This window comes from Schistocerca piceifrons, chromosome 3 (genome assembly GCF_021461385.2).
Source record: "Schistocerca piceifrons isolate TAMUIC-IGC-003096 chromosome 3, iqSchPice1.1, whole genome shotgun sequence".
Taxonomy (NCBI): Eukaryota; Metazoa; Arthropoda; class Insecta; order Orthoptera; family Acrididae; genus Schistocerca; species Schistocerca piceifrons.
The window spans coordinates 817,513,367-817,527,247 of NC_060140.1; the positions used below are offsets into that span (position 1 = coordinate 817,513,367).

At 45.6% G+C, this 13,881-nt stretch overlaps 1 protein-coding gene across 1 annotated transcript in view; it reads left to right on the top strand.

The window, feature by feature from the left end:
- The window catches only part of LOC124789083 (paired box protein Pax-3-B-like), a 299,586-nt gene that overhangs the window by 264,743 nt on the left and 20,962 nt on the right, over nucleotides 1-13,881 (top strand). The window contains exon 5 of the mRNA XM_047256374.1: nucleotides 7,687-8,040. Coding sequence (XP_047112330.1) covers nucleotides 7,687-8,040 — 354 coding nt within the window. The remainder of the gene's footprint in view (nucleotides 1-7,686; nucleotides 8,041-13,881) is intronic.

A 13,881-nucleotide genomic window follows, 5' to 3' on the forward strand; every position in this document is an offset into this window, starting at 1 on the left:
TTCAAAGGTGCTCCATTGGTTTCAAGTTGGGACTCTGGCCAGACCATTCGATTCCAGGAGTGTTGTTGTCTACAAACCATTACTTCAGATTATTTCATGACATCTCTTATAAGAATCCTCGATAATGTTCGCCAGTTCGCGTCCGCCAGTACATGGGGTCCTCCTGGTCTTGATTTACCCGTGGTTGCCATTTCGTGCTTCCACTTTACCATCACACCACCAACAGTGGACTACGGCAGATTTGGAAGCATTGAAATGTTAGTCACGTGACGTACAACGATAAGTCCACGTTCGAAGGCAATGATCTGTCCCCACTGACCAATTCTGCTGTTACTTCTTCTGCATAGCGTTTACTAAAAAGGAATTTACAACTTTGAACATTCGTACAAACTTATTCATACGACTTGTAGACTTTGTCTTCGTGCCATTTTGAAGGAAAATAGATCAAGTTCTGACTGTTTGGTAGGACGTCGCGGATTTCCTAAATGTCCGGAAATTGAAATAAGAACACCGTGAATTCATTGTCCCAGGAAGGGGAAACTTTATTTACACATTCCTGGGGTCAGATACATCACATGATCACACTGACAGAACCACAGGCACATAGACACAGGTAACAGAGCATGCACAATGTCGGCACTAGTACAGTGTATATCCACCTTTCGCAGCAATGCAGGCTGCTATTCTCCCATGGAGACGATCGTAGAGGTGCTGGATGTAGTCCTGTGGAACGGCTTGCCATGCCATTTCCACCTGGCGCCTCAGTTGGACCAGCGTTCGTGCTGGACGTGCAGACCGCGTGAGACGACGCTTCATCCAGTCCCAAACATGCTCAATGGGGGACAGATCCGGAGATCTTGCTGGCCAGGCTAGTGACTTACACCTTCTAGAGCACGTTGGGTGACACGGGATACATGCGGACGTGCATTGTCCTGTTGGAACAGCAAGTTCCTTTGCCGGTCTAGGAATGGTAGAACGATGGGTTCGATGACGGTTTGGATGTACCGTGCACTATTCAGTGTCCCCTCGACGATCACCAGTGGTGTACGGCCAGTGTAGGAGATCGCTCCCCACACCATGATGCCGGGTGTTGGCCCTGTGTGCCTCGGTCGTATGCAGTCCTGATTGTGGCGCTCACCTGCACGGTGCCAAACACGCATACGACCATCATTGGCACCAAGGCAGAAGCGACTCTCATCGCTGAAGACGACACGTCTCCATTCGTCCCTCCATTCACGCCTGTCGCGACACCACTGGAGGCGGGCTGCACAATGTTGGGGCGTGAGCGGAAGACGGCCTAACGGTGTGCGGGACCGTAGCCCAGCTTCATGGAGACGGTTGCGAATGGTCCTCGCCGATACCCCAGGAGCAACAGTGTCCCTAATTTGCTGGGAAGTGGCGGTGCGGTCCCCTACGGCACTGCGTAGGATCCTACGGTCTTGGCGTGCATCCGTGCGTCGCTGCGGTCCGGTCCCAGGTCGACGGGCACATGCACCTTCCGCCGACCACTGGCGACAACATCGATGTACTGTGGAGACCTCACGCCCCACGTGTTGAGCAATTCGGCGGTACGTCAACCCGGCCTCCCGCATGCCCACTATACGCCCTTGCTCAAAGTCCGTCAACTGCGCATACGGTTCACGTCCACGCTGTCGCGGCATGCTACCAGTGTTAAAGACTGTGATGGATCTCCGTATGCCACGGCAAACTGGCTGACACTGACGGCGGCGGTGCACAAATGCTGCGCAGCTAGCGCCATTCGACGGCCAACACCGCGGTTCCTGGTGTGTCCGCTGTGCCGTGCGTGTGATCATTGCTTGTACAGCCCTCTCGCAGTGTCCGGAGCAAGTATGGTGGGTCTGACACACCGGTGTCAATGTGTTCTTTTTTCCATTTCCAGGAGTATATATATATATATATATATATATATATATATATATATATATATATATATATACTACTGGCCATTAACCATTAAAACTGCTACACCACGAAGATGACGTGCTACAGAGGCGAAATTTAACCGACAGGAAGAAGATGCTGTGATATGCAAATGATTTGCTTTTCGGAGCATTCACACAAGGTTGGCACCGGTGGTGACACTTACAACGTGCTGATAGGAAAGTTTCCAACCGATTTCACATACACAAACAGCAGTTGACCGGCGTTGCCTGGTGAAAAATTATTGTGATGCCTCGTGTAAGGAGGAGACATGCATATCATCACGTTCCCGACTTTGATAAAGGTCGGATTGTAGCCTAAAGCGATTGCGTTTTATTGTATCGCGACATTGCTGCTCGCGTTGGTCGAGATCCGATGACTGTTAGCAGAATATGGAGTCGGTGGGTTCAGGAGGGTAATACGGAACGCCGTGCTGGATTCCAATGGCCTCGTATCACTAGCAGTCGAGATGACAGGCATCTTATCCGCATGGCTGTAACGGACCGTGCAGCCACGTCTCGATCCCTGAGTCAACAGATGGGGACGTTTGCAAGACAACAACCATCTGCACGAACAGTTCGCCGACGTCTGCAGTAGCATGGACTATCAGCTCGGAGACCATGGCTGCGCTTACCATTGACGCTGCATCACAGACAGGAGCGCCTGCGATGGTGTACTCAACGACGAACCTGGGTGCACAAATGGCAAAACGTCATTTTTTCGGATGAATCAAGGTTCTGTTTACAGCATCATGATGATCGCATCGGTGTTTGGCGACATAACGGTGAACACACATTGGAAGTGTGTATTCGTCATCGCCATACCGGCCTGATGGTAAGGGGTGCCATTGGTTACACGTCTCGGTCATTGACGGCACTTTGAACAGTGGACGTTACATTTCAGATGTGTTACGACCCGTGGCTCTACCCTTCATTCGATCCCTGCGACACCCTACATTTCAGCAGGATAATGCACGACCGCATGTTACAGGTCCTGTACAGGCCTTTCTGGATACAAAAAGTGTTCGACTGTTGCCCTGGCCAGCACATTCTCCAGATCTCTCACCAATTGAAAACGTCTGGTCAATGGTGGCCGAGCAACTCGCTCGTCGCAATACGCCAGTCACTACCTTTGATGAACTGTGGTATCGTGTTGAAGCTGCAAGGGCAGCTGTGCCTGTACACGCCAACCAAGCTCAGTTTGACTCAATGCCCAAGGCGTATCAAGGCCGTTATTACGGCCAGAGCTGGTTGTTCTGGGTACTGGTGTCTCAGTGACTGGTGTCAAATTGCGTGAAAATGTAATCACATGTCAGTTCTAGTATAACATATTTGTCGAATGAATACCCGTTCATCATCTGCATTTCTTCTTGGTGTAGCAATTTTAATGGTCAGTAGTGTATATATTTTCTCTAAGCACTATGGGACTTAACATCTGAGGTCATCAGTCCCCTAGACTCAGAACTACTTAAACCTAACTAATTTAAGGACAACACACACATCCATGCCCGAGGCAGGATTCGAACCTGCGACCGTAGCAGCAGCGCGGTTCCGGACTATAGCGCCTACAACCGCTCGGCCACAACGGTGATTCAGTTCCATGGCCCCATGTTCACCGTCCCTGACACCTGATGAGGTTTTTTTTTTTTTTTTTTTTTTTTTTTTTTTTTTTTTTTTTTTTTTTTTTTTTTTTTTTTGAAGCCATCAAAGGTACCGTGTTCTTCCACCGTTACCAGCTTCTCTACCAGAGCTCAGAGCTAGAATCTACATCGCAACAGAATGAGGCACACGTCTCATACTGCGAGTTTGGCAACAAACCGACTTCAGATCGGATATGAGACAAATAACCACTGGGAATCTCTTTTAACCTGTTTAGACATATGGTAAAAAAAGATGTATTTTGATATAAAACGGTACCAAAGTCATGTCTGTAGGTTAAATGAATAAATCGATATGAGTTTTCAAAGTCCTTTGTCATACACCCTATATACAATCAATACTGTCAAGGCCTTGAGGCACTGATAACACCAGTCCCCGTCAGAACACCGAAATTAAGTGCCTTCGGCCTTGGCTAGCACTTGGATTGGTACTGTCCGGTGCCCCAGAGCGCTGTTAGCGAGCTAGGTGTACCCAGCCCATGTGAGGCCAGTTGAGAATCTACCTGATCGAGAAGTAACGGCTCCGGTCAGGAAAACTTACAACGACCGGCACAGCGGTGTGCTGACCACATGCCCATCCATATCCGCATCCAGTGACGCCTGTCGGCTGAGGATGACATGGCGGTCGGTCGGTACCGGTGAGCCGTCCGAGGCCTGCTCGGACGCAGTTCAGTTAAGTTTAATATAGAGACGATATACTACTCCCTGTTTCCTTTTATATTGGCGAGCTCACCTCTCGTGACGTGTGGTTGGTTAGTTCCGCATTACATTGGAGTGTTTGGATATTTTGCATCAGACGATGTTTGCTAACGCTCACACTATGAACACAATGATAAGCTCGTTTTTTTTTCTTTCAACTTCTCATATGACATACTGTTGGCTAATATTTTTTCTTGTTCCTCACAGAATGTCTCACTATGGTACAATTTTCCTCTGCACATTTGCAGTGTTCGGGACGTTTTCGTCAGTTACGTAATAATAAAGATCTGTGTATTTGCTTGGTTAAGTAAGTGTTTCCCGTGTACATTAATTTGCTTTCAAATCCCTCTTACTTCGTGTGTGTAATTTAGTTACCTACAGAGCAGCGTACCGTAATTTCTTCCACAATTTCTCCAATATCAGATTTTTTATTGGTTTATTTTTATCATTGTACTTTGTAATCTGCCCCCTGCTTCCTTCTTCCATCTACTATCCACATTAAACAATGCCTACTGTAAGTAATTGATAAGCAAAGTCTTTTACGGAGATTTGAGAGGAGAGAAGATTGCAATACAGTTTCAAGTCAGTCATATTGAGGTGGCTCCAGTTCTTCTTGTCTAGGCATCTGATTCTTGAAGCTAAAAATCAAACATCAGATCATCACCGTTGGTTTCATCTAAATAAACTGGAAGATTGTTGTTGCAGAATTTTTTACGTAAATATGTTTTCCACTGACTTTCTCAAATTTTAGTATACCATACAGTATTTTGATTTTTCACATTAACAAAGCGCAAATTACATTGTTCGCTCCTATTATACAGAATACATCCGATCACATCAGAGGCAAGCTTACGACTCTCACACTCTAAGCAAATAACAATATTTCAAAGGGTTTACAATTTTCTCAAGAAATGAATTCCTACTAGTTTTCGTTACATTATTAATTTCGATTGTTATTTCATAAATGAATCCAGAAATAAACATAGTAAACAGTACAGGGTTTCGTAATTAATAATACATATTTTAAGTGTGTAAATAATTCGTAATTTCAAATGTTTCTAAAAAAATAATTTTAACTGTACATCGAACCATTACTTATCGATTATAACAACGAAACTAAAATATTTTGTGTAGTAATTCCTTTTCATAAATTTTAGCTTGAAATATAAGATACTGTGTATAAAATTATATGAAGCTTTTCAGAAAAGCAACTGAGATAATACAGACCTGGCCAAAATTCGAAAAATAATACTGGTATCGACAACTACTGTTGAGGAAAAGTAATACTAGAAGAGGACGTCCCATTACAACACTTTTTTTTAAATTTCTTAACTGAATTGTGTTTGTAGGAGCCTGGTCCTAAGTCGAAACAAGGCCCCAGGAGTAGACAACATTCCGTTAGAACTACTGACGGCCTTGGGAGAGCCAGCCCTGACAAAACTATACCACCTGGTGAGCAAGATGTATGAGATAGGCGAAATACCCTCAGACTTCAAGAAGAACATAATAATTCCAATCCCAAAGACAGCAGGTGTGAAAATTACCGAACTATCAGTTTAATAAGCCAGGGCTGCAAATTACCAACACGAATTATTTACAGACGAATGGAAAAACTGGTAGAAGCCGACCTCGGGGAAGATCAGTTTCGATTCCGTAGAAGTGTTGGAACACGTGAGGCAATACTGACCCTATGACTTATCTTAGAAGGAACATTAAGGAATGGCAAACCTACGTTTCTGGCATTTGTAGACTTGGAGCAAGCTTTTGACAATGTTGACTGGAATACTCTCTTTCAAATTCTGAAGGTGGCAGGGGTAAAATAAAGGGAGCGAAAGGCTATTTACAATTTGTACAGAAACCAGATGGCAGTTATAAGAGTCGAGGGGCATGAAAGGGAAGCAGAGGTTGGGAAGGGAGTGAGACAGGGTTGTAGCCTCTCCCCGATGCTATTCATTCTGTATATTGAGCGAGCAGTAAAGGAAACAAAAGAAAAGTTCGGAGTAGGTATTAAAATCCATGGAGAAGAAATAAAAACTTTGAGGTTCGAGAGACAGCAAAGGACTAGAAAGAGCAGTTGAACGGAATGGACAGTGTCTTGAAAGGAGGGTATAAGATGAACATCAACAAAAACAAAACTAGGATAATGGAATGTAGTCGAATCAAATCGGGTGTTGCTGAGGGAATTAGATTAGAAAATGAGACACTTAAAGTAGTAAAGGAGTTTTGCTATTTGGGGAGAAAAATAACTGATGATGGTCGAAGTAGAGAGGACATAAAATGTAGACTGGCAATGGCAAGGAAAGCGTTTCTGAAGAAGAGAAACTTTTTAATATCGAGTATAGGTTTGAGTGTCAGGAAGTCGTTTCTGAAAGTATTTGTATGGAGTGTAGCCATGTATGGAAGTGAAACGTGGACGATAAATAGTTTAGACAAGAAGAGAATAGAAGCTTTCGAAATGTGGTGCTACAGAAGAATGCTGAAGATTATATGGGTAGATCACATAACTGATGAGGAGGTATTGAATAGAACTGGGGAGAAGAGGAATTTGTGGCACAACTTGACCAGAAGAAAGGATCGGTTGGTCGGACATATTCTGAGGTATCAAGGAATCACCAATTTAGTATTGGAGGGCAGCGCGGAGGGTAAAAATCGTAGAGGGAGACCAAGAGATGAATACACCAAACAGACTCAGAAGGATGTAGGTTGCAGTAGGTATTGGGAGATGAAGAAGCTTGCACAGGATAGAGTAGCATGGAGAGCTGCATCAAACCAGTCTCTGGACTGAAGACCGCAACAACAACGAAGTGTACTGTACTGAAACCATTACCTCCACTTTCAACACATGAATCAGACGCACTGCTATGCCTTTAACACTGTCACAAATTCTTATGGTACATTCTTCAATACAGGCAAGCACACATTAAATATCCACGCATGTTCGTCTAGCGACAGCATTCACTGTTATTTATACGGGGTGTCCCAAAAGAACACCGACAAGGGACAGCTTCCTTATACCAAAACAAGGAAAAAATATCATTAAACATGGATCCTGAAATGCATACTTTGAGCCCTTATTCGTCTTAGCTAGTGTGAATCACATTTCTACTGAGCAGGTGCTCTTAGGTCTTAAGGTATGCACTTTGGAGCCCATGTTTAGTGGACTTCTTTTATTGTTTTGGTGTAAGGAACCAGTCCATAAAGCTTGTCTGTGTTTCTTTCGGACGTCACGTGCGTCTTCAATTCGCAACGTTGTATAAACTCACAATGTCACAAGCGAGCACATACGAAGCGCTTCATTTGATGTCAATCGCAACACCGTCCCCTGTATGTGTTAGTAGCGCTACAGCCTCCGAGCGAATAGCGGCGCTGAAGCGTTCGCCTTGTTGCAGGAGTGTGCACCAACGCGACGGCGCCCAGCGTGAGCAGCATCAACCGCATCCTGCGCAACCGCGCGGCCGAGCGCGCGGCCGCCGAGTTCGCGCGCGCCGCGGGCTACGGGCTGTACCCGGGGGCGGCGGCGGCGGCTGCGGCCAGCGGCCACTCTCCCGCGGGCTACGCCTTCCCCTGGGGGCCGCAGCTGTGGGCCGCCGCGCCGTTGGGGCTGGGCCTGTCGGCCGCCGCCGCCGCCGCCGCCGCCGCCGCGCAGGCGCACCACGGGCAGGCGCCCGGCGCTCAGCCGCAGGCGCCGGGGCAGGCCGCCGCCCCCCACGACGCCGCCGACCTCATCGTGCCGCGCCTCATAGGTGCGTCGCCGCTTGATCTGCGAATCACAAATCACAGCCCTCTCTTCCCAATTCCCCTCTACCATCCCATACTATAAGTCTCTACCGTGTCACTTGTTTACCTCTGTGGATGCACTGCGTGTGGTGCACGGAATATACCAGATAGCTATCACGAGCAAATAGAGAGCTGCAAGGTGTTGGTTAGAGATGGGGACACTAGATAAGGTACACACAATAACCCATGTACCGATACAGTCGACATGTCCCCTCAAAAGTTGGCCTTTGCACACTTGGCAAGAGGAGTGGGATGTAAGTGCTAAGGGACGTAATCTGGACCAATGCCACCACTATCTATCTACTTCCAGGGGCAACAAAAATTTGTTTCCATTTCATATACACAACTGGCCAAGAAGAAACGCAGATGATGAACGGGTATTCATTGGACAAATATATTATACTAGAACTGACATGTGGTTACATTTTCACGCAATTTTGGTGCATAGATCCTGAGAAATCAGTACCCAGAACAACCACATTTGGTTGTAACAACGGCCTTGGTACGCCTGGGCATTGAGTCAAACAGAGCTTGGATGGCGTGTACAGGTACAGCTGCCCGTGCAGCTTCAACAAGATACCACAGTTCATCAAGAGTAGTGAGTGGCGTATTGTCATGAGCCAGTTGCTCGGCCACCATTGACCAGACGTTTTCAATTGGTGAGAGATATGGAGAATCTGCTGGCCAGGGCAGCAGTCGAACATTTTCTGTATCCAGAAAGGCCTGTACAGCACCTGCAAAATGCGTTCCTGAATTATCCTGCTGAAATGTAGGGTTTCGCAGGGATCGAATGAAGCGTAGAGTAACGGGTCGCAACGCGTCTGAAATGTAACGTCCACTATTCATAGTGCCGTCAATGCGAACAAGAGGTGACCGAGACGTGTAACCAATGGCACCCCACACCATCACTCCGGGTGATATGCCAGTATGGTGATGACGAATATACGCTTCCAATGTGCATTCACCGCGATGTCGCCAAACACCGATGCGACCATCATGATGCTGTAAACAGAACCTGGATTCATCCGAAAAAATGACGTTTTACCATTCGTGCACCCAGGTTCGTCGTTGAGTACACCATCACAGGCGCTCCTGTCTGTGATGCAGCGTCAAGGGTAACCGCAGCCATGGCCTCCGAGCTGATAGTCCATGCTGCTGCAAACGTCGTCGAACTGTTAGTGCAGATGGTGTTGTCTTACAAACGTCCCCATCTGTTGACTCAGGGATCGAGACGTGGCTGCACGATCCGTTACAGCCATGCGGATAAGATGGCTGTCATCTCGACTGCTAGTGATACGAGGCCGTTGGGATCCAGAACGGCGTTACCCTTCTGAACCCACCTATTCCATATTCTGCTAACAGTCATTAGATCTCGACCAACGCGAGCAGCAATGTTGCGATACGATAAACCGCAATCGCTTTAGGCTACAATCTGACCTTTATCAAAGTCGTAAACGTGATGGTACGCTTTTTTTCTCCTTACACGAGGCATCACAACACCGTTTCACCAGGCAACGCCAGGCAACTGCTATTTGTGTATGAGGAATCGGTTGGAAATTTTCCTCATGTCAGCACGTTGTAGGTGTAGTCACCGGTGCCAACCTTGTGTGAATGCTCTGAAAAGCTAATCACTTGCATATCACAGCATCTTCTTCCTGTCGGTTAAATTTCGCGTCTGTAGCACGTCGTCTTCGTGGTGTTGCAATTTTAGTGGCCAGTAGTGTAATAACTGAACAAATGTAAAAATTTAAAACGCTACGATAATCTACTCATTAAGAAGAATACTCGTAAGTCATAGGTTTAACACAATAAGACAATTATTACAGTTAGAAACTGTATATACAGGGTGTTTCCGTAAGAGCGTGCAAAAATGTAACAGAACATAGAGAACGTTCCACTGAACAATTTCGGGTAGGGAACCTGGTGTCGGAGCAGCCCACTTAAGGAGATATGGAAGTGCACTTGTCTACCGCTCTGCCTAGGATAACTGTTTTCCAGCTTATTAACAACTAACATGTATACAAGTTTACACGTACTGTGCTGTTTACTTTCATATACGTTCTTTATTTCCTGCAACGTAACAAGGAGGACGATCCTGATTATTAGGAAGTTTGGAAATTCGTGGTAAGTTCTTATGGGACCAAACTGCTGAGGTCATCGGTCCGTAACCTTACACACTACCTAACGGAACTTCCACTAAGGATAATACACACTCCCATGCCCGAGGGAGGACTCGAACCTCCGACCCGACAGGGAACGCCGCGCGAACCGTGACAAAACGCCGTAGACCGCGAGGCTACCCCGCGTGGCACTATTGGGAATTCATGATGCGGGTTTTGTTCGCTTTACTTGTCCATAACGTGACTCTGTTGCATCGTATTTACAGATACACTGTCCCATGACAGATCATGCTATGAATCAACGACAGACCCATTCATTAGTCGGTGCTATATAGAGACGTACAATACAATATGATGGAGTAGTACCGGTTCAGTTTCGTAGAACTCACTGACATGCACCTTGTGTGCGGGGAAGTACGTTGCAATGCTCTCGCTGCTGAAAGGCTGTACAGGGAACGATTTCGTAATAGGCTTCGTCTGTTGTGACGAATATTTATTTCTCTCGGTCGACGAATGCGGGACACTGGTTAACTGGTAAGAAGAAACGAGGGACCTGCCAGCACAGGGACTACTTTTTGTATCCCGCCTGGAAGGCTGCTCCTGCAAACTGAAGGGTAGGCCGGATGAAGAAAGGGAGTAGGAGCAGGTGGGGACAAGCACTTCGGTACTGTCATTAAAATATTAGATGTTTACTAAAGGGAAAAACAAGTTAATAAATGGCTACATAACTTTGAGTACATCCCGTCGTGAGTAGTACAAGGTCTCAATAGCAAGTCAACACCCCCTGTAGTTTAAGCGATGTTCCAGGCCGTCTGCTCTCGATGAAATGGGCTGAATCTGGAGCGGAGCTCGTAGACCTCCACAGCACCGGCTAGAGGGCGCTGTCGTCGGTGTCTGTCGTAGTGACAACTTAGCAGAGCGTACTTACGTTGTGGTATCTTAGCTATCGATACCACACCACTCACATACCCGATTTTGAAGAGGAGGTGCTCGAACGTGTTGCAGCGGACCCCACTACAAGTAATCGTCTTATTGCACGTGAAATGTGTGCTGCACATACTAATGTGTGGCGAGTACTCCACGAACAACAATTACACCCGTATCACCCATAAAGAGTCTATGCAATGCTTGTGACTGACTTTGGACCAAGGTCACATTGTGTCAGTGATCGCTCCAGTAATGGATTGATCGACTAGGTTTCCTGCAAATCGTGCTGTTTATTGCCGAGGCCTATTTGATCGTTATGTATTTCGAACAACAGGAACAGCCACGTGTGGATGAAAAAAACCCTCACGGTGTAGTAGAGTCACACCATTAAGTACGTTTTTCTGTGAATATGTGGGCTGGAATTGTAGGCGTCAATCTCACTGGGCCATATCTTCTTCCTCGCTGTCTGAATGGCCACCTGTACTTGAGGTTCGTGCGAAGAGCTCTACCTCAGTGGTTGCAGAAGTACCCTTCGCTGTTAGTGAGAGGATGTGGATACAACATGACGGTGCACCGCCTCACTTCAGTACGGATGCCCGCAACCATCTCAGTGCAGTATTTCCTGGTCGCTGGATTGGAAGCGGAGGTCCTACTCCATGGCCTGTAAGGTCACCTGACCTGAATCCCCTTGATTATTTCCTATGGGGATGTCTAACGTCACTTGTGTATGAGACCCCAGTGGATACAAATATGGAATTAGCTGTCAGAATTGTAGCTGCCTATGATGTGATTCGAAACACATCGTGGATATTTGTCAGGGTGCGTCAGAATCTTGTTCGCTGATGTCATGCTTGCATTGAGGCTGATGGCCGTCAGTTTCAGCACATTTTGTAAGATACGGTACAAATGGTACGTTCATTATGTCGATGATAGTATTTGCAGTTAACAGTAACTAATGTAAATAAAAAAGTACACTATAATCTGATTTTATTCCTATTATTCCTTAAGCTGACTTCTGCGACCCCATGTTCCCTACTTCAAATTGTTCAGTGAAGCATCCTCTATGTCCTATTAAATTTTCGCAAGCTCTTACAGAAATACGCTATATGTAGATGTCTTGAGTCAGCATAGGTCACGGCGCACAAATTACCAGGCTATATTCATGCAGTATTTGAGAATGATATTTAGCGACTTCCAATTCATACCTCAAACAAACTTTTTCTCTTTTGCATGCACGTCATCAAATATATAACACATTATCTCAGGTGTAAATTAATTAGAAACGTGAAGCTGTTTTGTATGTGGAAGTTAAATTGTATGGGAATCAGGGGTATACCGCTTAGTACTAAGACACTACGTTTTATTTGTTATAATACAAGTACAGAAATAAAGCACTCATGTTTCAATTAACAGAGCTGCATATAACAAAATCCATTTCTCATGTCTTTTAAGTGTTTTACAGGGGAATAAAAAAATTAAATTAAAGAAAAAATCTTACAGTATTGGCTTCTGGTTCTTTCACAACTCCATTCTTGGGATCAAATGTTCTATTGTTTACTGGTGAACTCCCTACCATTGTTCGGAAAGAAATGGTTTTTCATAACATTTTCCAGACACACGTTGTTTTATCCGCTCACTTCTCCATTTTTTTACTATTTCTGAAATCCAAATTACTTCCTTACACTACAAACAGGTTGTTTTTAGACAAACAACTTAATCCCACATGCACTTTACGTACCACACTGACTGTGCATCAACTAAATGGAGGAGACCTTCATGCACTGCACTTTGAACTCCAGAGGGAAGAAGTGCTTCGCATAAGGACCATGCACAAACCGGTAATTGTTGTGTGCCACTTCGAACAGAACGGTAGGGAGAGGCAAGTTATAGATTGATGTGGCTACTTTTGTCGTAAGAAGGTTGAATAGGAGCAGAAATTAGCGAACATGTTAACACAGTAAACAGAGGATTTACTTAAATTATATTTCTCCAAGCGTCTGAGGATTCATTGAAAATAATGCAGCAAGAAGCAGAGTCCAGTTCTCAATGTCAACAAGGATGAGGCTCTCTGAACTAAGGAGAAACGATGGTGTTGGAGCTGCGACTATGCAATGTATTTGTAGCGCCACGTGGCGAAGAGACTCCAAGTGCGAGGGGGCCAGATGGCTCCCACTGGCCGTCCTATACCACGCCGGCAGAGGACACTCGTGCTACGGAAACGCTGATGGCGTGGCTCAGCGAGTATGTACCATTGGGTCGCGCCAGTTCACACACGACTGCCTACGGCGTCTGATAGAAACTTGCAATTCTGTTGCCAACTTTGATGCCCATGAGATGGTACCGATACGTGATACCACAGTAATGAATGTTTGAAACATATTTTCCATGATTTAGCACTTGGAACAAGTCTACCGACTTGCAGCAAGTTACCGGAAACGAAATAGCAGAGCGCGCACATTTTGTGAAAAAAATGGCTCGAATTTTAGTTGCCCTTCGAGGCTGTTAAGTAGCCAACTTGCAAATGGCGCCAGTTGACAATTTTAACTATACTAACATACTGTACTAATATAAGTACCAACATACACTACTGGCCATTAAAATCGCTACACCAAGAAGAAATGCAGATGATAAACAGGTATTTATTGGACAAATATATTATACTAGAACTGACATGTAATTACATTTTCACTTAATTTGGGTACATAGATCCTGAGATATCAGTACCCAGAACAACCACCCCTGGCAGTAATAACGGCCTTT